The 20,173-nt window shown below is 38.1% G+C and overlaps 1 protein-coding gene across 1 annotated transcript; it reads left to right on the forward strand.

Annotated features, from left to right (window-relative positions):
• The first annotated feature begins 2,815 nt into the window (after nucleotides 1-2,815).
• On the forward strand, nucleotides 2,816-19,470 carry NT5DC3 (5'-nucleotidase domain containing 3). Its single transcript, XM_010005799.1, has 13 exons — nucleotides 2,816-2,989; nucleotides 6,630-6,704; nucleotides 7,203-7,258; nucleotides 10,823-10,913; nucleotides 12,513-12,650; nucleotides 14,213-14,273; nucleotides 14,503-14,605; nucleotides 14,739-14,840; nucleotides 15,810-15,891; nucleotides 16,240-16,326; nucleotides 17,533-17,673; nucleotides 18,021-18,085; nucleotides 19,209-19,470. The coding sequence occupies exons 1-13, from the start codon at nucleotides 2,822-2,824 to the stop codon at nucleotides 19,468-19,470; spliced, it is 1,431 nt and encodes a 476-aa protein (XP_010004101.1). The 5' UTR covers nucleotides 2,816-2,821.
• The last annotated feature ends 703 nt before the right edge of the window (nucleotides 19,471-20,173 follow it).

Genomic DNA, 20,173 nt, shown 5'->3' on the forward strand with positions numbered 1-20,173 from the left:
AGAGTGGCTGGAGCTGGAGATGTGTGGAGAAAAAACAATGTCAAAAGAAAATCGGGGAGTTGATCATCTGATTGAAGGGCTTTTTGTAAAAGGCTGCTCTTCCAAAAAGTTCAAATGCTGACAAGTTTTAGATTACTTTGTTTTATTTTGCTTGTGTTTCAATTAAAATACTGTGAAGCATTGAAGCCAGGGTGAAATGTTAATGATACATGCATGACGCTGGGAAGCCCTTCTTCAGTCCAGCTGTAGAATAAGTCACGGGCCAAATATTTGCTTGAAGCTTGTGTGCTTCTGCTCCTGCTCTGATGGGAAGAGTATTAGAAAGGTGCTTGAATATGTGATCCTTATAGAGAACTGAAGGAGAAGGAGGCAGCGTGCGTACCACGGATTCGAGTGAGAAAGCTTGTCCTGAGGGGCACTGGCTAATGCTGTAGTCTTTCATGTTTTGCCCTCTAAAAGAAAAAAAAGTATGGTCTTATCCTGCACTTGTCTTGAGTATGAACTGGGGCTTCAGCGTGCTGGGTGCAAATAGCATTTGCAAACCTAAAATAGCGGCAGCATTTTGAAAGTGAAATAAGAAGCAGTGTTGGAGATATTGGAAGCATATTTTGGACTTTGGAGAGTGGGATAAGCGATAGGAAGAGAATAAATGCAGATTTTATTTTGAATATTTTTTTTTCCTTGTTTTTGGAGTGGCCTCTTTCTTATTCTGAACCACACCCAAATAGCCCTTCAGAGCTGAGCTTAGAAAGAAGAGTAGTGTTAAGAGAAAAATAACTGTGTGGGTTGGCAAAAGATGAGGCAAGTGCTTTTAGAATAATTCAGACTGTTTTGTTACAGCCTAAGTTACCCAGTGGCTTCAAGTATGTGGTATTTCACTTAGTTACAGTATTAGGATGACAAAGCTGTCCCGATTTTTGACCCAAGGTTTATAGCACTTGGGATACTGTCTGGGAACCAGAATATCTGAAAGTAATGAAGTGTTTATGCTGTCCTCAGGCAGGCGTGAGCCAAGTGTTTTTAATCTGAAGTATCCTTATCTTTAAATCTTTAAATTTATTTATTTTTAAAACAAAGATCAACTCACCAGGGTGCACAATTGACATTTGAAAAAAAATACTTTTAACTGTATTGCAGAAATGGGTGTTGTAACATGATTTTGGACCTTCAGTCAGAAATGTCATTATGACTTCAAGTTAGTAAAATGATACATAGCCTTTTTTATAGAATAAGAGTATTTGCCTTAATAGTAGCTTGTCAGATTGCATTTGAATATTTCGTTAACTGAGCATAACATCTCTTGTATTACTGTAAGTAATGACTGAATATAGTGGGAGCTAATGTTTTGGTAGAGGCTTATTTTGTTAAATACCCTGAAATGAGAGGTGCAGCTTTCCATGTCGGCTTAAGCATGCGGAACTCCTGGAATCTTTTTTAGTGAAAGAGATGCTGGACTTTATTTGAAACATGAAATTAAAGTTAGGCGAAATTGCTGTTTTGTCTCTTAAAAATTAAAAAACTTGGGTATCTGCATCTGATAAAGTAGAATGGCTTCAGATTGCCATCTGTTACTGGGCATCTGTATAAGTTTCTTGTTGTATTTGCCTATCAACTGTGCAGCAGTCTAAGGCATTGCTTTTACCCTTTCTATGAGTTGGCCAGAGTTTTCAAAATTGAGCACCATCTTTATAATGGATCTGGAGTCCCCATGCTATTACCTGTCTTGTTGAGATGGTTCCCTCCCATAATGAAGCCTGTAGAGTATCTGTCCTCAGAGCAGAAGGTGTTGAGATAAGATTGACCAATGCCTTCCAGACTTACAAGTAGAAAGTAACCAAACAAAGCATGTTATCTATAAACTTGCCCTTCCAAGCACAGACTTAAGATGAAAGCTCCAGTTTTTTTCCCCTAGTAAGGAAAACTGGGTTATAAAGATAGTATATGGGGAGGAAAGGAAGGAAAACCTGTTAGTGTTTTATACTTCCAGGAGGGTAACATTTAGACTGCTGATGTTGCTTTTCCAAGCAAGAAATACAAACAACCTCAATACTGACCTTAGTCCTGGTCCTAAAGTTACATGGACCCATAAGATGTTATTATTAAGTAAGTGGTCTTAACTTCACGCTGTACTTTCCAAACAAACATAAAGGGAAACGTACCCTTAAAAATGGAAGTGATTTACAAACACTGGATATATGTATGTAGACAATAAGTAGAATATTTTTGTTTTCCTGACTTACCAGAAGGTCATTAAGCATAGCAATGTGTATGTAACTGTTTGGAAAGTATGGCAATCACTTAAAAGTTTCTTATTTGAGTTGAAATCGAGTAATGTGGTAACCTTGAAATAGTGAAGTAAAAGAAAGTAAAGCAATGTCAAATTAAAACAATGTCAGTTCTGCTTCTGGAGCAGAAGTTGAACCATATCATGGGAAGAGAAGACAAGGCTCCTATAGTAATATACTCCTCCAACTCCGAAGTTCGTTTTCAAAAGCAGCAATAAATCTGTTAACAGAGTTAGCAAAAAATATGTATGCAGAGTTTGGGGTTGCATCTTCTCTCCTACTTGAATTGTACTGAGAAAAGTGTGCTTCAAATAAAAACCTATGAGTTACCAAGACAAGTCAGGGACAGCATTTTCAATAGCATCTCTTCTTTTAGGATTAGTTGGTCAGTGTGAATTAGTTTAATATTTTCCATCGTAATTTATCTATATTTAGAAATTGCCAATGGATTTCTATGTGTTTATTTAAACAAAACTACAAGGCTGGTACAACTTTTTTTTTCCTCTCTCCTCTTCCTAGAGTTTGTTCCTTCACTGATGAATAACATGCTGAATCCGGATGCTATTTTTTCAAACAATGAAATGAGCCTGTCAGATATTGAGATTTATGGTTTTGATTACGACTACACATTGGTCTTTTATTCTAAACATCTGCACACACTGATCTTCAATGCTGCTCGAGATCTTCTTATTAATGAGCATCGGGTAAGTAAAATTAATGGAATAACAATAAGTTTATTTAAAAAGAGTATAATAAATAGTTTCTAACAGAGGACCATAAATCATCTTTTCTTGCCTCAGTCCTAGCTTGGCTCCCTTGTCACATTTTGTACAAAAGGTACACGTGAACCACAGAAGTTCCGGTTTATTCTCAGCTGCTGTTTTGAGCAGAGCGCAGCCTGACAACTGTTAAGGAAAAGAGTTTTATTTGTTTTATTTTATTTGTTTTTAATTTGATAGCAGGGGGTGTGCTTTTTTGTTTTTTTCCTGATTGTCAATTATTAGAGTCATCCTAATGGAGAAGAGGCTTAAAAGTTACTATTACTCTGTTGTATGCATTGCTGTGATTAATTTCCACATGGAGTATTTTTAGCCTGACTTCTTATGAGGTCTTTGCACTGTGTGCTTCTGAGGAGCTCTGTGTGCACCCTTCATTTTGGGTGAGTAAGCTGAAGGGGCAGTGTGTGCTTTGACGCTGTAATCAGAGACTGGTGCAAGAGAGACCCAAGTAAGTGTTCAGCTCGGTAGTCCCCTAAGAGGGAGCCTCACCATGCACTGTTTGCATCGGTGACCAGTTGACAGGCTGGAGCTGGTTGTTTTGTGGTTTGGGCATTGGAGGAGTTGTGTGTCAGGAAGCAGGAGGGGAAGGTGGGTGACTTGGGAAACTGAAGGTATTGCAGAGAAGATTGAAGAAAATGTGGACTGAAAGAAGCAGAGTTTATTGAACTGCAGGACTGGCAGGAAAATAAAAGGTGGTACACAGAATAACTGTATTAATAAGATAATAAAACCGAAACATTTAAAATTACAAACAGAATAAAATACAAATTTACTATGTGAAAATTTAACTATACGGTAATTAAAAATATAAAACAAGAAAATTATTACTCCACAGAGTAACTTTATTAATAAATTGCTTGTGCATTTCGTACAACCTAAATCTGAATGGGTGGTGGTGTTCTACTTTTGAATTTGAATCTAAAGGTTAGGAGCTATATATAAACAACTATAAATATCCTTGAAAGAGCAAACAAAACTCCATGGGTGCTACAAGCATATGCAACTTGATCCCACTAAGATTTTGGCATGTCTTGGTAGCAACTTCTGTAGAACTTTTAAATACACTTAAATAAAGCTGCCTTGTTCCTGCAAAAATCAACGTGACCATAGAAGTCAAGATTCAGTCTTGTAGACAATAACTAAAACCGTGCTCTGTCTATGCTGTTTGAATGAATTCAGACAGTAATAACTTTCCAGTTTGTCTGGATTAAAATATCTTGAGTTCTAGTAAATGAAGCTCTAATTACTTTTTGAGGCAGCTTATTGAAATACATCCTTTCCTGTTGGAATTTATTGGGGAACAGCAATTTTTATTAATGCTATCTCTGTAGCTGCTAACACTGTTGTTATTTTTCTTGTCTTTAACATTATAAAAAGCTTCTAGGTACTATTGCCCATTATGACTGTCATGGTCAACCTAAAGCATGGCCAGTTTTGGTCATAGCAGTGTGAGATAATTCATCAGAAATTGCAAAATACTGTGTAGGAAGTAAGGAATTTTGAAGTGTGTCCAAGAGAATAAACATTAATTTAATGCTAATCTTGGAGGTGTCAGCAGGTGTTGAATGTAAACTCTTGCTGTTGGGCTTATTTCTTTCCTAATATGGGCTTTGTGCCACCTTATCTCCAGTGCTGTTTTGGTCCAGATAGATCTATCCTTACCAAGAGTGGGGTAAGCAAACGAGGCATTTTTATCATTATTTTGTTTGGCTTGTAAGGAAAGTTTGGTTAGTGTGCCAAGGTAGGCTCAATCTTTCTCTTGTGTGTACTGGCATGCATGCAGAAAGACAGCATTCTTGTAGAATAAGTTGAAGTAGGAAAGCCAAGTATGTGGAAATTTGAAAAAATCAGAAATTTCCTTGTTCATGCTTGATGTGGCTGTTTTTTTGGTGTGAGCAGTATAGTGTGATTTTTAATTTATCACATTCTATATCCTCTCCTGTTATTTTCCCTTTTCTGCTTTTATACTTCATGTTCCCTGGCAGAATCTACACATCTTCCCCAAGCCATTTTTAGACTTTGATTTTGTTTTTCATTTAAATCAGTAACCTTCCCCATTTTTTTCTGGAATTGGTGTTAAGGATGATGATTCCTAAGTTAGGAGAGATGGCTGTTTTATTTAACTGTAGACACCTGTGCTCAGTACAAGCACAAGCTACAGCAGTTGCAGAGCAAGTTCTCTTCAGCATAGATAAAAACTTTATGGAGAAGTTGTGATTTATTTATTTTTCCTAAGAGTATCTAGAACCTCTTTTGAAGCTGTATAATCTACTTTTTTTCCCCGAAGGCTTGTAAATTAGCCATATATGTATGAAGACTGTTGTTGAAGAATATGCCTGAGATTCATTTATTAGGGTCTAAGATTGTAGGAAGGAAATGAAAGACTGCCTTTCAGTTAGTTAATTAAATAAATGAACATTTTCTCAAGCGTAGTCAGAAATAACTGAAGCATTTTATCTCTTAAAAACAAATAAAATACTTTGATCAAGGCACACACTTTGCATATACTTTTTTTCATTGTTAACCCAAGTTTAACGCAGGACAAAATTCCCATTGACTAAAAATGGGCTTGTACTGAAAAATACTAGAAAACTCTGTCATAGGTGATGTGAGCTATCTGTGCTATCTGTAAAGAACCTGAGGAAAAAGTACATGACACAGACGTTGAGTTTGCCTGCATCTCTGAGCAACGAGTGTGTAACAAATGCTGTTCAGAGTAAATATAGTTGGGTCACTGTGGTGCTCTTCTTAACTGACTTGCCCTGGTGGCCTTTAATGCTCAACTTGCTTTCAGGGTCTGATCTTTGCGCCACACTGTACCTGGGGAAAGTCCGTGATAGTGGAGCCTGGCTTTTCCAGGTAACATTAGCAGACTCTTCCTTCCATCATGTTTATTTGTGGAGCACTGTATCTTTAAGCACCTCTGAGAGCCACATTTCAAACTCAACAGTCTAAGATCAGGAATATGATCCACAATGAGGGAGCCAAAAGAGATAGTTGTGCTGCTTTTGTTTCTTGAAAATGCAATCATTTTTTTTCCCCTTTCTCCTGTTGATATTGGTGATGTTGTATTGCTTTTTCTTGTAATAGAAATGAGAAGTAAAGTTCAGATATCTGTAAGTCAGGCCACATTCCTGGGTTTCTAGCTAGAAGATTGACTTGGAAACTGTTTATATAGTCTGTTTCATGGGGAGACTTCACAATGCAAGGTAGTTCAGTTATTACATTTTAGGAAGTTAATAAATATAAATTAGTTTTCAAAGGTGCATACATTAAAATATCTTTTTAATAAGAGGTTAATGTTCAAAGGTGATCACTGCAGCATACCTGGATGACCAACTTTAGGGATAGTGCTTGACTTAAAATGTTGATGTAGGATTTTGGAAAAATGCTTGGCTTGTCTCGCACTGTGCATATATTCCTGCAAATCTCCCCAAACCATCAAAAAGCCTCTTAATGGTTAGTGAAAATGAGCAGCATAGAAAACGTAGGCTTTTAAAGTGGTGCAAAAACATTTTTGTTTTTGTTATGGATTTAAAATAAAATAATTGCTCTATTTTCTTAGTATCCTGCAGAAATAAGAAAATACGATTATGATCCAAATTTTGCCATTAGAGGACTTCATTATGATGTGCACCGGGTATGTATAAATAACTTTGTGATGAGTTGTGTGGTGCTTCTAAGTCTTCCAACTTTTCCCTCTGTGTTAATGTGCCAGGACTTTGTTTCGTGTATTTCTCTTTCATAGCAAGCTTGGTGTTTTGTGGTGGTACTTTGTTAGTTATTTTTTTTTTTTTTTAGGTAGCTCTTAAGTAGATGCTGTTTTGAGTGTGTTGTTTTCATGATGGAGTGAGCTGGAAGGCAACCTGGATTGCAACAGAATAAATGGAAGCAGGCATCTGCTAGTAGGAAAAGTTACTGCTTCATGACTTAGCTCAGGTCACTGGACAGTGTTTCCTTGGTAATTTGCCAAGCCCTAGGTAAAAGGCATTTATTAAAGTATTTTGGAAGCTATAAGGAAGTTGAAATGAAGGTGCTCAGGTGTTGTTGAGACAAGTTATAGGTAAAATTGCTTTGATTTTTGTAATTTCAAATAGTTGATGTGATAAAAACTGGTATTTTTTTTTTCCCCTGCAAGGCGTTATTAATGAAGATTGATGCTTTTCATTATATTCAGCTGGGAACAGTTTACAGGTGGGTAAAATGATTTCCTATTTATGATAAAAACATACACTCATATTTTTTTAATCTCTTGGTTTCATTTCTTAGTGTCCATCTTAGGTTCACATTGGGACCAGTGCCTTGACAAGCACAGACATGAATGAATATTGCAGTCTTGCTGGCAGGGGTACATACATACACACAGACAATGCAGGCACGTTTACTGAGTGATAGAGGAGAGCTGGTTGCCCTGGTTCAGGGCTGGAGGAGCTGGTCCCTAGTGCTGACTCACTACGTTTCCAGCTGTTAAATTGTGCTGAAAGACATCTAAAAATATGCTGACTGCTTCTCTGCTTCTGCTTTTTATGTAAATGTCACAGAGAGCCTGTTCACGTGACTTCGGCGTGGTGGTAGAGACACTGGAGAGGTCTTGCTGTATTTGCACAGAGCTTTTATGTTTGGATGCATCAACCATGTCATACTTGCAGAATGGAGCACAACTGCCTTGTGTCTGCACAGTGTGACACTTCCTGAGTTTACTGAATTGATGTAAAATTGGAGATTCCTGTGCTGTGCTTTGTTATGTGATACAGACATGCTGTAAGTGATCTTTGGCAGGAGAGTTTTTAGTGTGGTTCAGTTTGGTGTAATGAGGCAGTATGCATTTGGCTGACATGAACACCACAGCTGGTATCAGATTTTAAATTAAACAACCAGCCTAGGTGCCTTTCTCAATGTAATTGGACAAAAAGCTTTCTTTTGGGGCCAAAAGGTCATGCAAACTTGACTTGATTTGCTATGAGGGACTGTATATAGTAGCATGGAACAATGCTCATCTACTTATTACTTATTTTTGTTTGCCAGTTGTGCAGATAGGTAGAGGATTCTGCTCTTGATGTTGATCTGTTCTTTAATGGCATAGTCTGAGATAGCCTTTGGGAGAGGGGAGAGGAAGGCAAGTGACAGGAAACAAGATGGCATGCTCCAGCAACTCCTGCTGTCAACATAGTAGCTATCTAAAGCCTGCCAAAACAGTGTTCTGTATGTATCACCAGAGTGAAACTTTGTATCATTTATGTGTGCCTTCTGTTCAAGCAGATGTAGAATAATTGTTGTGCATATCAGCTGACAAAACCCGTTCTTGTTGAAGGAATCATTTATGCAGGGCTAGGAGGGACCTAGAGAACTTGGTGTGAAGGCTACTGGTTGTGAGAATAATCTGAAAAGGTTCTCACATTTTTCACTGTTTTCACTGTGAAAAATGCTAGTTTGCTAGACTAAAGGCTAGGTGAAGTAATAAAAAATACATGTATCTGTAGAGTTCTGTAGTAGAAATATTAAGATTGGTATGAACAAAATCTGAATGGAAACAGATATGTGTGAGAGCACCAGAAGTATTGATAGAAGGGATAAAAGGATGGAATGTGTTGGTGGAGCAGTTGGTCATCAAGGCGTCAGCACATCTTCATATTGTTTCTCCGACCATCCTTGTGGGGATGAGGGGAACAAAAAAGGGGCTGAAGTATTTTAGAAAAGATGTCAAGAACAATGCTATGACTGGAAATGGAAAGTGACGGAGATGAGAAGACAGATTGGTGGTGAGTCCATGAGCAGTGTTGCCTTATGACTCAGGTTTGGACAAAACAAAGAGGTAGAAAATCACAATTGCTGTCAATTCCTGGAACTAAAGGCACATCTAAAGCCAGCACATGATGACCAGTCAAGAAAACTCTATAACTAAGTGTTGAGATTTGTTGAAGAGCTGGTGTCTGCGTTCTTGGTGTCAGCCAAAGTAACTCTGAACAGACTGCTAGTCCACATATATTGGTACTTGTGAGTGTGTGTTAGGGAGAGCAAAAGCTGCAATTCCACTCAATACTTTCTCCTAATTTTGTTTAAAATAAGATTACCTGTCTATTCTGTACCAACACGGGGTTTTTCTGTCAGTTGCTGCTTATCTGTAGTTCTTAGTTTTCACCTTCCTTGTGTTCTGTATATGTGTAGTTCAATTACACTGCTGAAAGTAGCAGGACATGCCTTGTGCAACCTTACTTTGAGAGGTGAAAGCAATTCTGGTATCCCTCTAACAATGCACATCTCCAGGAGCAGCAGTGGGAGCACTGCTGTAGGTGAACTGTGATACTTTTAGTGCCATGCTGTTGGTGGAATAAAGTAAACTTTGTAGTTAACAGCTGGACTGTGACCTGCTTCAAGAGTATGGATCTTCTGGGAAAACTATTCTACAGCTTTGCTTACACATCTGATTGTTCTTTGGGGATTTCATGTATGTCTGTTGCCCTGTTGTGATTTGTGCTTCAGTAGCTCCTCATTCACATGCATTTCCTTTAGCAGTATTCATATACTACTTGGCGTAGCTGTCTGCAGACTAGAAGATGAGTCAGTCCTTCTCAATTTTTATTGTGTTACTTGGTTTGTGTTTAACATTTTGATTGCATTGATTGTAGTGGAGTAGGTGTTGCTGAACTCTATATGTTACAAACCCAAATTATTATTTGCCCTGTTTGTGCACAGTACTAATTTGAATGCTGAAGTCCTATCAGCAGTAGCACAGAGCTATGTACAAGTCAATGTAGCATTGAGAAGTGCAGAGAAGGAGCTAGTTAATGTGGGGCTCTGCTACTATAGCAGCCCTGAGGAAGTTTATGTAATGTGCCCTTCCTCTGCAAACCTGATGTGGATGCTTTAACACTGCAAGTACAAGGCTAATGAAGTTTTTATTTTATTATTTTTTTTACTGTCTTGCAACACTTTTGGTTAAGACCAAGAAAGGAGACACTGAAATACACTTTTTTACAAGGCTGCAAAAAACTCTAGGTAGGATTGGGAAAAAATATATTTTCATTTGTTTTTTAACCTTAAGTGAAACATCAACACTTACTGTCCTCTGGTGAGGATGTGTGCATGTCTGGTGTGTTTTAGATGTTTTAGTGCAAGGTGCTTGATACAGTAAACATTCAAAACCAAACCAAAGCCTTTAATCTCTTAGTTGATAAAGAAGCTCTGAGGAGAGATTGTCTCCTTTTTCCCCATTTGTAGCTATACTTTTATATTTTAATTACTTGTCAGCAATTTTTCAAGTCATCTTACATTTTGGGAAACTGAACTGTTGATACAGTTTAAAGAAAATTAATACTTAATTAGAGGTTGTGTATGCTTTTCTTTCCCTTGAGTCTTCAAGGTCATGCAGCAGGCTAATCTGGTTTAAACACTATCACATCATCTGTGCTGTATGAAACAAAGGCAGAGTGAGGAGTTACTTTGTGTTAAGAAACTGGAAGCTAACTACTTCTTACAAACCCTTGAGGCATAGTTTCAATGGAGACTAATTAGCTATTTTCCTGTAAGAAAGTAAAAAGGGCTTAAAATTGGAATGTATTCTGTGTGAGTCAGCCTGTTAAAATGTTACTTGTTCTGTAAGGAAAGATGCTGCTTTAACTTACAGACCGAAGTGTTCTTACAACATTATTAGTAATTTAATAAGCTGCAGTTTTAAGTGTTAGTATGTCAGATTTTCATTCGGTAATTACTTGAAAATTTTAATCTGACTCTTGAACTAAAGCTAATGTTGTTTTCCAGAGGCCTCAGCGTTGTCCCAGATGAAGAAGTCATTGCAATGTATGATGGTTCCCATGTCCCTTTAGAACAAATGAGTGACTTTTATGGAAAGGTAAAAACACAAAGGGCTCTTACAATTTTATTTTTTTTTTTGAGTGGAGATGAGGGTGGTGGTGTTCACATTTTGTTCTTGTACTTACTAATAGTTACATTTTCTCAATACATGATTGGCTTATAGTGCTAGATGTGAAGTTTGCCCTGTAAAGTGACAAATACACTTTGTTTCTCCCACTTGCTCTAGTTTCTTCTTTCATTGTTTCCTTGCATGGTCACACAGACAGAAGTGAAACATAGGAAAATCAAGTAACTTGTTCAGTGTTGCACAGCAAATCTGATAAGGGCTGGGAAGTGAACCAGATCTGATGCCTTACCCCAGTTATGTACTTCTTCCTGGTGGTCTAAGGGCTTAGTTGGTGTAGCAGCAAGTAAAAGTATGGAGGCATCTCTTGCATACAAGCTGGGAAAGTGACAGTGAGAGAGGGTTTGATGAAAGGTGAATGATTAAAGATAAAGCTTTTAAGTTTAAGGTTTGACTTTGAGGAGAGTTGATCTCGCTGAGAGGTTCCTTGCAGTTTCCTAAATGAAGAGCAGTGCAGCCTTTTTAGTAAAAAAAGGCCCTTTGTGCTGTGGAGCATTTTTATTCTCACACTTGTTCAAATTTAAAGAGCTGAACTCTGAAGCCTAGTCTCTGCAGCAATTGTGAATATTGGCTTGGCATTCCTTGTGGGAAGCCTTGGTCTCTGTAGGCCTGTGCTTTCTTTGATCTTGGAAAGGACAGTTACAGAACAAGAAGCCATGGGGAAAAAACTGAAACACAGGAGGTTTCCTCTGAGGATCAGCAAATACTTTCTTTACTGTGAGGGTGACTGAGCACTGGCAGAGGTTGGTTGCCCAGGGAATTTGTGGAGTCTTCAACCTTGGAGGTATTCAGAAGCCATCTGGGACAGGATGCTGGGCAGCTGCCTCTAGGTAGCCATGCTTGATGATGAGGTTGGTCAGGATGACTTCCAGAGGTCCCTTCCAGCCTCAGTCATTCTGTGATCTTGACCAGTGTGTTGTCTTCTTGACAAGTATCTGGTCTGTATTTGCTCTTGTAGAGTGAGATTCTCTACTTTTCTGAAAATTAACGATAGCTACAGCTTTTGCAGACTAGAAATCTTTTCATGTGTTCCTGTGTTAGATATTGTAGATTCTTAAAACTTTTTACTATCTCTTTTCAAGGAGATGACTTGTTTTGCAGTCCTAATCAGTATTCCATTTATTAAAAATAAACCCCACAAACCAAAAGCAAAAAAAAAACCCATAACCTCCACCTTTCTTCACAATAAGCAGTGTCTCTTATTTATGGAAGTGCAGATTTCCAGTGAAGGCCTCTAAGTCCTTCTCTTGACTTTCAGCTGAGCACTGTCTTTTATGTGCTTATGAATTAAAATACTGCTCCTAAGAAAAATGAGTCATGATTAATTCTTAAAGCCAACACTTTTGTACTGGAAGTCTGTAAATTCCAAAAGAATCTGTGAATGTGAACAGTGATGGTGAAAGCTGAATATCTGCAACTAAGCTGAAGTCTTTATACAGAATGAGTTAGTGTGTTCTAATCTGAGAAATGCCTCACCTTTTTTTTTTTAATGTTTTCTTCCCACCCCTGCAGAGCTCACAAGGAAATACAATGAAGCAATTCATGGATATATTTTCCTTGCCAGAAATGACACTCCTTTCTTGTGTGAATGAATATTTTCTGAAAAACAATATAGACTATGAGCCTGTTCATCTCTACAAAGATGTCAAGGTACTAGCTTTGAAGGTTTAGGTAAACCTCTACGTTTGTGCATCTTCTCTGCGAGCACTTCAGGAAGCTTCAACCTGTTGTCAGCTTCAGTGGAACACCTCAACTTTAGGTTTTGTAGAGAGTAGTTAGTGTTATAAAGCCATAAAAATGTAAGTAAAATGAAGACAGACCTTGGAAAAGAAACATTATAGTTTGATTTTATTTTTATTTTTTTTAAATCTGTTCCAGGGCTGTTGCTCTTTCTTTGGGGGTTGGAACTTGTTGATCTTTAAGGTCCCTTCCAGCCGTAATGATTCTATGATTCTGTAGGTTTGAGGGATGAATGGGAAAAAGTGAAGGAGCTCTTGTATGTCAATAAAGCTCCTTTTGTTGTTATTAAAGGTATACTTTTCTCACTAGCAGGAATTGTCCAATGCTATAGGGAATTCCAGTTTGGAGCTTTCAGTTGTACTGAAAGGTATTGTGTATCTTTGGAAGTATATGACCATTTACTTTGGCATATCTATTTTGCATGTTTTCCTGTCTTCCTCCTCCAGAAAAATCTAGTAATAATGACTAGAGTAATTTGATCTGCTTGGTTCCTCTGGATGTAATTCTACAGAGGAGATAAAATGATGTCATGGTTATTTAAGAACAGAAGAGGTCATGCCCAGGTTGATGGTATTTGACTGGCTGAGCTTTCCATCCAAAACTTCCCTGGCCCCTTGTTAACATGTATTAAATCTGTGTAGTTGTTTAGCGTATGCGATAAACCTGAATGTCGAATTTCTCACCTTCCCAAGTAGATCAGATAGGTTTTAAGAAACTTTTTACCTCCAGAGTCATTTTACCTTCTGCCTATGGTCACCTAGAGTTAGAAGGCTAGTTTTTATGGTTTCTACTGAAGTGATTGTAGAAACTTCTGAATTGCTCAACATAAACAACATTTTGGAAGCCCTACAATAGAATTTTTCGAGGATTTTTAGGACATGCCCTATGCAAGTACCAAAAGGGCTGTACCACTGTCATAAACAAAGAGTTCTCGTGCAGAGCTGGCTCAGGAGACCTGCCAAATGCCTCCAGTGCACCTTATGGGTACTTTGCGTTAAGCATTTAGGTTCTTTCATCTGTTGATAAATTTTGGTTTTAAATAACCAGGGCATCTGGGAGTAATTATAATCTAAAAATCTACCTGACTTAATTTTTTTTTCCCCAAGAGGGAAGGAATGTGTTCTGCTCCAAAGGTCATTGGAAATCTCTGTTGACTCTGCTTCTGCAGAGGGATTTCACCCCACTTCACCCTTCTGAGTGCCCTTCCACAGTTGTTACATAAAACAGCCCCTGTTCTATACAGTTTTGTACTTCCCAAAAGTATGAAGTTAGTTCCTTAGAGGACAGGCTTATTCTTTGTCTAGTGGTGACATATACATAATGAACATCACGTGGCATTTCTGTGAACTTGAAAGTGTAATTCATAGAAAGGGATTGTTTTAAAAACAAACTACTACTGCTGTGCAGTGAGCACAGCTTTTATTGTTGAAAATATTTTTCAGTTCTTTAGTGCTGTGTTGCTTTCCTCACAGGATGCAATCAGGGATGTCCACATCAAAGGAATAATGTACAGAGCAATTGAAGCAGACATAGGTAAGTATTAATGAGGTCATCTATCAGAACTTTTTTCACAGTCATGATCTTTCTGGCTTCCCAATTTAAGATTAGAAATCCTAAATTTTAAAGCTTGAAAGAGTTATTTCCACTTGTCTAAGGTGCCTTTGTTAAGTATAACCTCATGTTCTGAATTGTTGGTCAAATGCAGATAAAATTCCCATGATAAAACTCTTTCAATTAATACTGTATTTTCCAATCCTCACAGAGAAATACATCTGCTACGCTGAACAAACACGTGCAGTATTAGCAAAGCTGGCTGACCATGGCAAGAAGATGTTTCTCATCACAAACAGTCCCAGCAGCTTCGTGTAAGGAAACGGTTCTTTGCTGTCCAGTTTTAAAGGATGGGGAGGATGAGGTTCTCCAATGTAATTCATTATATTGCACAGATAACTGCACTTCTGGTATGCTTCACTGCTAATATCCCTTTGTCCTCTTTAGGGACAAAGGCATGAAGTTCATAGTTGGCAAGGACTGGAGGGATCTCTTTGATGTGGTCATTGTACAGGCTGAGAAGCCGAACTTTTTCAATGATAAGCGAAGGTGGGTATTTAGTCAGTAAAGAAAATTCAAGCAACTTATTCCGTATAAGGCTATCGAGTGTGTTAGGAAATATTTTAATTTGGATGCAATATAAAATGAAATCGTATTTGATGAAATCCAGTTTCAGGTCATTACAGAACGCAGCAACACCCAATTCTGAAGTCCAGATTTTTACCATTTCTTACCTAAGGAAGTTTTAGTAGCTGTAACAGGTCTACTGGACTGAGTTAGGGTCACAGAAGCTGTTTTTAACATCTCAGTTTGTAAGTTGAAGTGTGTTCCTTTCCTAATAAAACTGAGAAATTATGATGCCTTTCAGAATCAGCCCCTTATCTGGAAATGTCTTTCGTTGCTTCTGGTTTTGCTTAGTCATATATGGTATTTAAAGGGCAGATTGGCTGACAGACTGGGGTATTTAAGCTAGTTGCTCAGTTAAGTAAAGACATTTGTAATGAGTTTACAGTTGAAAAAGCCCTCTTCCTTTATGTGTACTTAGGATTTGAAAGTGAGTTAGAGAGGTGGAATTTTTTTCCTATACTCTTTAATTTTAAAAAGAACTGCTGTAACTGCTGCCCCCGGTCCTCTGCTTCCTCCTTCAGTTGTTCAGTTGTGCAAAATCAGGTTTTGGGTGAGATTTTTATACTGCTTTACTTTTGTGTTCTTTCCTCTCCTTGATGGCAGACAGTTCACAATTTCTTTCCTCCTGTCTAGGATCCCTGCTTTAGTTCTCAACAGTTTTTTTCAAACTCCATTACAAATGTGATAAATATACTGGATAGATAAATTACATTTCACTGGCTAAAGCTGAAGTTTTGGAGCTTTGCTTTTTCTATTACAATATGTTCAGATGCTAGAGAGCATGTTTTCTTTTTTTGAAAGACAAATATTTTTAATATTAATTTTAATGTCCTCCTAAAAAGTGTCAGACTTTCTACAACAATATAACAATTGAATATAATTATATTCTAGACCGTTTCGGAAGGTGAATGAAAGGGGAGTGTTGCTTTGGGACAAAATTCACAAGCTGCAGAAAGGTCAGATTTACAAACAGGTATGCTTTCAGTAAACTCAGTTCAAATTTAATACCTATTTCATAGAATCCCAAGCTCCTTTAGATATCATAAAGGCTTCTAAAAAGTAGATACCTTTTTTTAAGATAGCTATTTTAATGATTGAAGTGGTACAAATTCATCATTGGTATTTTATGTCAGCAGTTTACTTTCCTCTTGAAGTGATAGTGTTACTGGAATTTCCTATAAAATTTAGGATTCTTAATATATAAACTAAGGACAAGATTTTTGCTAAGAAAATATTTTTAGGGATCTACTAAATAGCTTTTTCATGCTTGTGAAAGGGCAAGTTGCATGCTGCTACAGTGTACGTGTCATTGTTTCCACAGGGTAACTTATATGAGTTTTTGAAGCTTACTGGCTGGAGGGGCTCTAAGGTTCTCTACTTTGGTGATCACATCTACAGTGACTTGGCAGTAAGTAGTTTACTTTCACAAAATAAGATGAAAGATGAGGGATTTTGTTTTTCTCTCTTCCTCCCCAGTGATTCAATGTAACACATTTTCACTTGTGATTTCTAAATAGAACAAAATTTGGGTTAGTAATTAAGCCGTATTGCTTTTTTTGCACTGAAGAAAATTGGTGCTGTAAAAGACTGACCCTGTTTTCCACCTGAGTTGTAGCATTTAACTTGTTTACAAATTGCACTCAGGAATGTGTGAGTTTCTGTTCCTGATCCAGATACTGATTATGTCAGCTGTAACAGAGTAAACACAGATATCCAAACCTACAGGATGTGGCTGATTTGGGTGACAATTACTACCAAATGTAATACAAGCTGAGTCAACAGTTTTGAATGGCAGGAGACAATCTTGCTGTCACTAGTGGTAAAGTTCATTTCTTCCCAAGATCATGCTGTGGTTTGTAGGTCCAGTATCAAGGTGTTTTTTTACAACTTTACAAACAAAGGTACTGTGAACTATTACGTTAGAATAAGTGACCACTATTTAGGTCTTCTGTAATTGATTGTGTATGAATGCCTGGATATGATTTTCCACTGCCAAGCTGTGGTAACATGTTTCAGCAGCAGCAGCTTGCCCCAATATGCTTTTAAAAAGAGAAGTAAATTTAGGTGCTTCAGAAGGCTGAGGGCCAAAGGTAGGAGGATGTAATTCTGTTCTTCTCTGGCATGATGGAGGAAAGAGCACAGGTGGCAGCTGCCTCATCCTGCCCTTGTCAAGAGAAGCTCGATGGTTGGGTGTCCTGATGGGACTCTCCTGCCAGCTGAGTGTTTGGGTAGATACCACAAACTCATCGCTCTGTTTCCTACAGATACTTCTGACAGCAGCAGAGGTCTCATCTACAAGAGGAATTTTCCACTGCTTATTTTAAGCCTAATGAGTTAGTGCTTATTTGCAAGTGCTTATTTGTTCTTTATGTATCTCTTAAAAAATGTGAAGCTTATTCTGAAATTAAAATCTATTGCCTATGTACCTGTTGGCACAGTTAAGTCCCACTGTTTAGTACCTCTGTTTATACATAAGAAGTAATTAAAATAGTGCCCCTTGTGGGCACTATTGTTTATCCCTGTGTGGGATAAACAATGGTCAAATTCTTCACTTCTTTTAAGTAGTTCTTTTTGAGACTAATACTAGTATTTTATAATACTTCTTGGTAAATAGGATTTGACCCTGAAGCATGGCTGGCGCACTGGTGCAATTATTCCAGAGTTACGGTCAGAGATTAAGATCATGAACACAGAGAAATACATTCAAACCATGACCTGGCTGCAAACCTTGACAGGATTACTGGAACATATGCAGGTTTGTTCTGTCTGTGTGTAATCGGCTCTGTATAGCAGAAGGGATCCAGCCAAGTTTCTAAATGCTGGTCATTGACGTTGCAAATGCTTTCTATCTCATTAAAGTACACCAGTACATAAATAAATATAATTATTTGTGTGGCTTGTTAGTAAAGGTTTTACCAAAATCCTGTTTCCTTCCTCTGCTTGTCAGCCTGGATTGATTCCTGCTTTCAGTTGTTTAAAATGCATATGAGCAACTTCTGTGTGCTGATCTCTGAAGCAGTGCTCTTGTCCTGTTAGCTGATAAGGGTTTATTAATGGAAAGGCAAATCCTTAGTTACCTGTCATCCATCCTTTGCATTCCAGGTTCACCGTGATCCTGATTCACAAATGATTTTAGAAGAATGGAAGAAGGAAAGAAAGGAAATGAGGTAAGGCAGGGGTGATCAAGCATTTGCGATATGCGTCATGGTAGCCAAGTGTTCTATGTGGTGTCTTCCACAGGTTTCTTCAGAATTCCTATCCAACCCTGATTTTATATGCCCTGGACCTTCTAAAAGAACACCCGCATAAAGCAATATTCTACCTGTGTGGCTCTTCTCCCCTCTGACACTTGTGCATATGAACCCATTTTCCCTGTTCCCCTTCTTTGAATAGATGTTAGTTTTCAGAGTGAAAGGGTAACAATCAGATGGAACACTCTTCCTTTTCATCTTTGTTCTGTGCCTCTTATATTCAGTTGTCACCATTGCTATTGATTGCACAGCTTAACTTCTGCATAATTTAAAAACATGTTTCTGTATCAAGGCTTAGGTCACCAGTTTTTTTAGATGATTTCTTCAAATTACATACAATGCAGTTTAGAATATGAAGAAACTGGCTTCTGCACTAGACTGGAGTTAGCAGGGGACTTCTCACAGAGATAAGTAATAGGGCTAAAACTCCTACTAAAATCTACTATCCTGAAGGAGCAATATCTCAATGCAGGGTATGTGAAGTGCATAGTTGGCAAGGCCAGCAGCTGTACCACCAGCAGCCTTCCAGAAATATGGAAGTGAATGAAGTGAGAATAATGATACTTGGCAATGGAGTTAAATTCCAAGATGTGTACATTAAGCCAAATCTTTGGTGTTTTGGGTTTTGTTTCTTTGTTTGTTTGTTTGTTTGTTGGGGTTTTTTTAAGTCTTTTACCTTTAGGACAAGTGGATGTCATTAGGATTTAGATGAAGGCAGAAGTCTTCTTTCACAGTCTCTGGAAAGGAAGTCTTGAGATGTTGTGTTTCTGAAGTCAGAAGCAATTTACCTCTGGTTTTAGTGGGTGAAATGTGAAACTCTCTGGTTTGCTGCTGTAATTGCTAGATCTGGGCTACATATGTGCAAGAGGTGCATGTATTTCTTACGTGGTACATTTAAGTGATGTTAAGTGCAATGGCAAGAGAATAATGCATAGAACAGATTATAGGGGCTGCTTGCTTCAGGTTCTGCATGAGAAATGTGTGCAGGTATGTTCACTTTGATTTCTTTTTTTTTTTTTTTTTTTTTTTGGATTGACAGGGAGATGAACAGAAATTTCTTCAATGCACAGTTTGGAAGCTTATTCAGAACGGATGAGAATCCAACTTATTTCCTAAGACGTCTGTCTAGATTTGCAGATATCTACATGGCATCATTGAGTTGTCTCTTGAACTATGATCCTGATTACACATTTTATCCAAGAAGGACTCCTTTGCAGCATGAACTTCCTGGCTGGTCAGACCAGCTGTGCACTGGTACATTCAGAATACCTTTCCTACAAGAGACAGTTCAGATGAAATAAGCAGTTGGCCTGTTCTCTCTAAAATGGGCAAATATAGACATACTTTTTTTTTTTTTTAAATGTACATTTACTTTATTTAAGTCACTTAAAATCTGTTATCTTGATTTAGGTGTAATTCATGCTTGTTCTTGTAACCATTGTACCTGTTTTCTGCTCTACTGCTCAGAGATGTGAAAGCTCCTCTTAAACACACAGAAGATGTGAAGGACTACCAAAATAGTACAGGGCTGGGAGGGAGGGTGAGCCAATTTGAGAGGAAGGGCTGGTGGTGTTCTGGAGATGGCTGGTTTTGTTTGTTCTTTGGAAATTTCAATCTGCAGCCTTGTGATTTGCAAAGAAATGCTTATGCTCTCTGTTCTGGCCCTGTTCAGCACTCCAGTTGGAGCCTTAATGGATCTTGGCACTGAAAAGTTTATTCCAGTATTAGTATTTCAGTGATACACAGTTAGTATCCAGCTTACAGTGAGACTGACAGGGATGGCGGGTGCATTTGAACTTCCCTTGCTGCTGTAGCTAGAGCCTTACCTGTGACTGAACTCACTGCTGCAACCCTAGTTTGTCTCTGCTGCTGCAGCAATGGCCACACCAGAGGGCTCAGGCTGGTGGGCTGCTTCTCCTGTCTGCACAGTTTCTGTCCTGGTCTTACATCTGTGCTTTGATGTAGGTGCATTTGAGCCTAAAACTGAAAGTGGTGGTAACTTGG

Source organism: Chaetura pelagica, unplaced genomic scaffold, assembly GCF_000747805.2.
Source record: "Chaetura pelagica isolate M959 unplaced genomic scaffold, ChaPel_1.0 scaffold79, whole genome shotgun sequence".
Lineage (NCBI taxonomy): Eukaryota > Metazoa > Chordata > Aves > Apodiformes > Apodidae > Chaetura > Chaetura pelagica.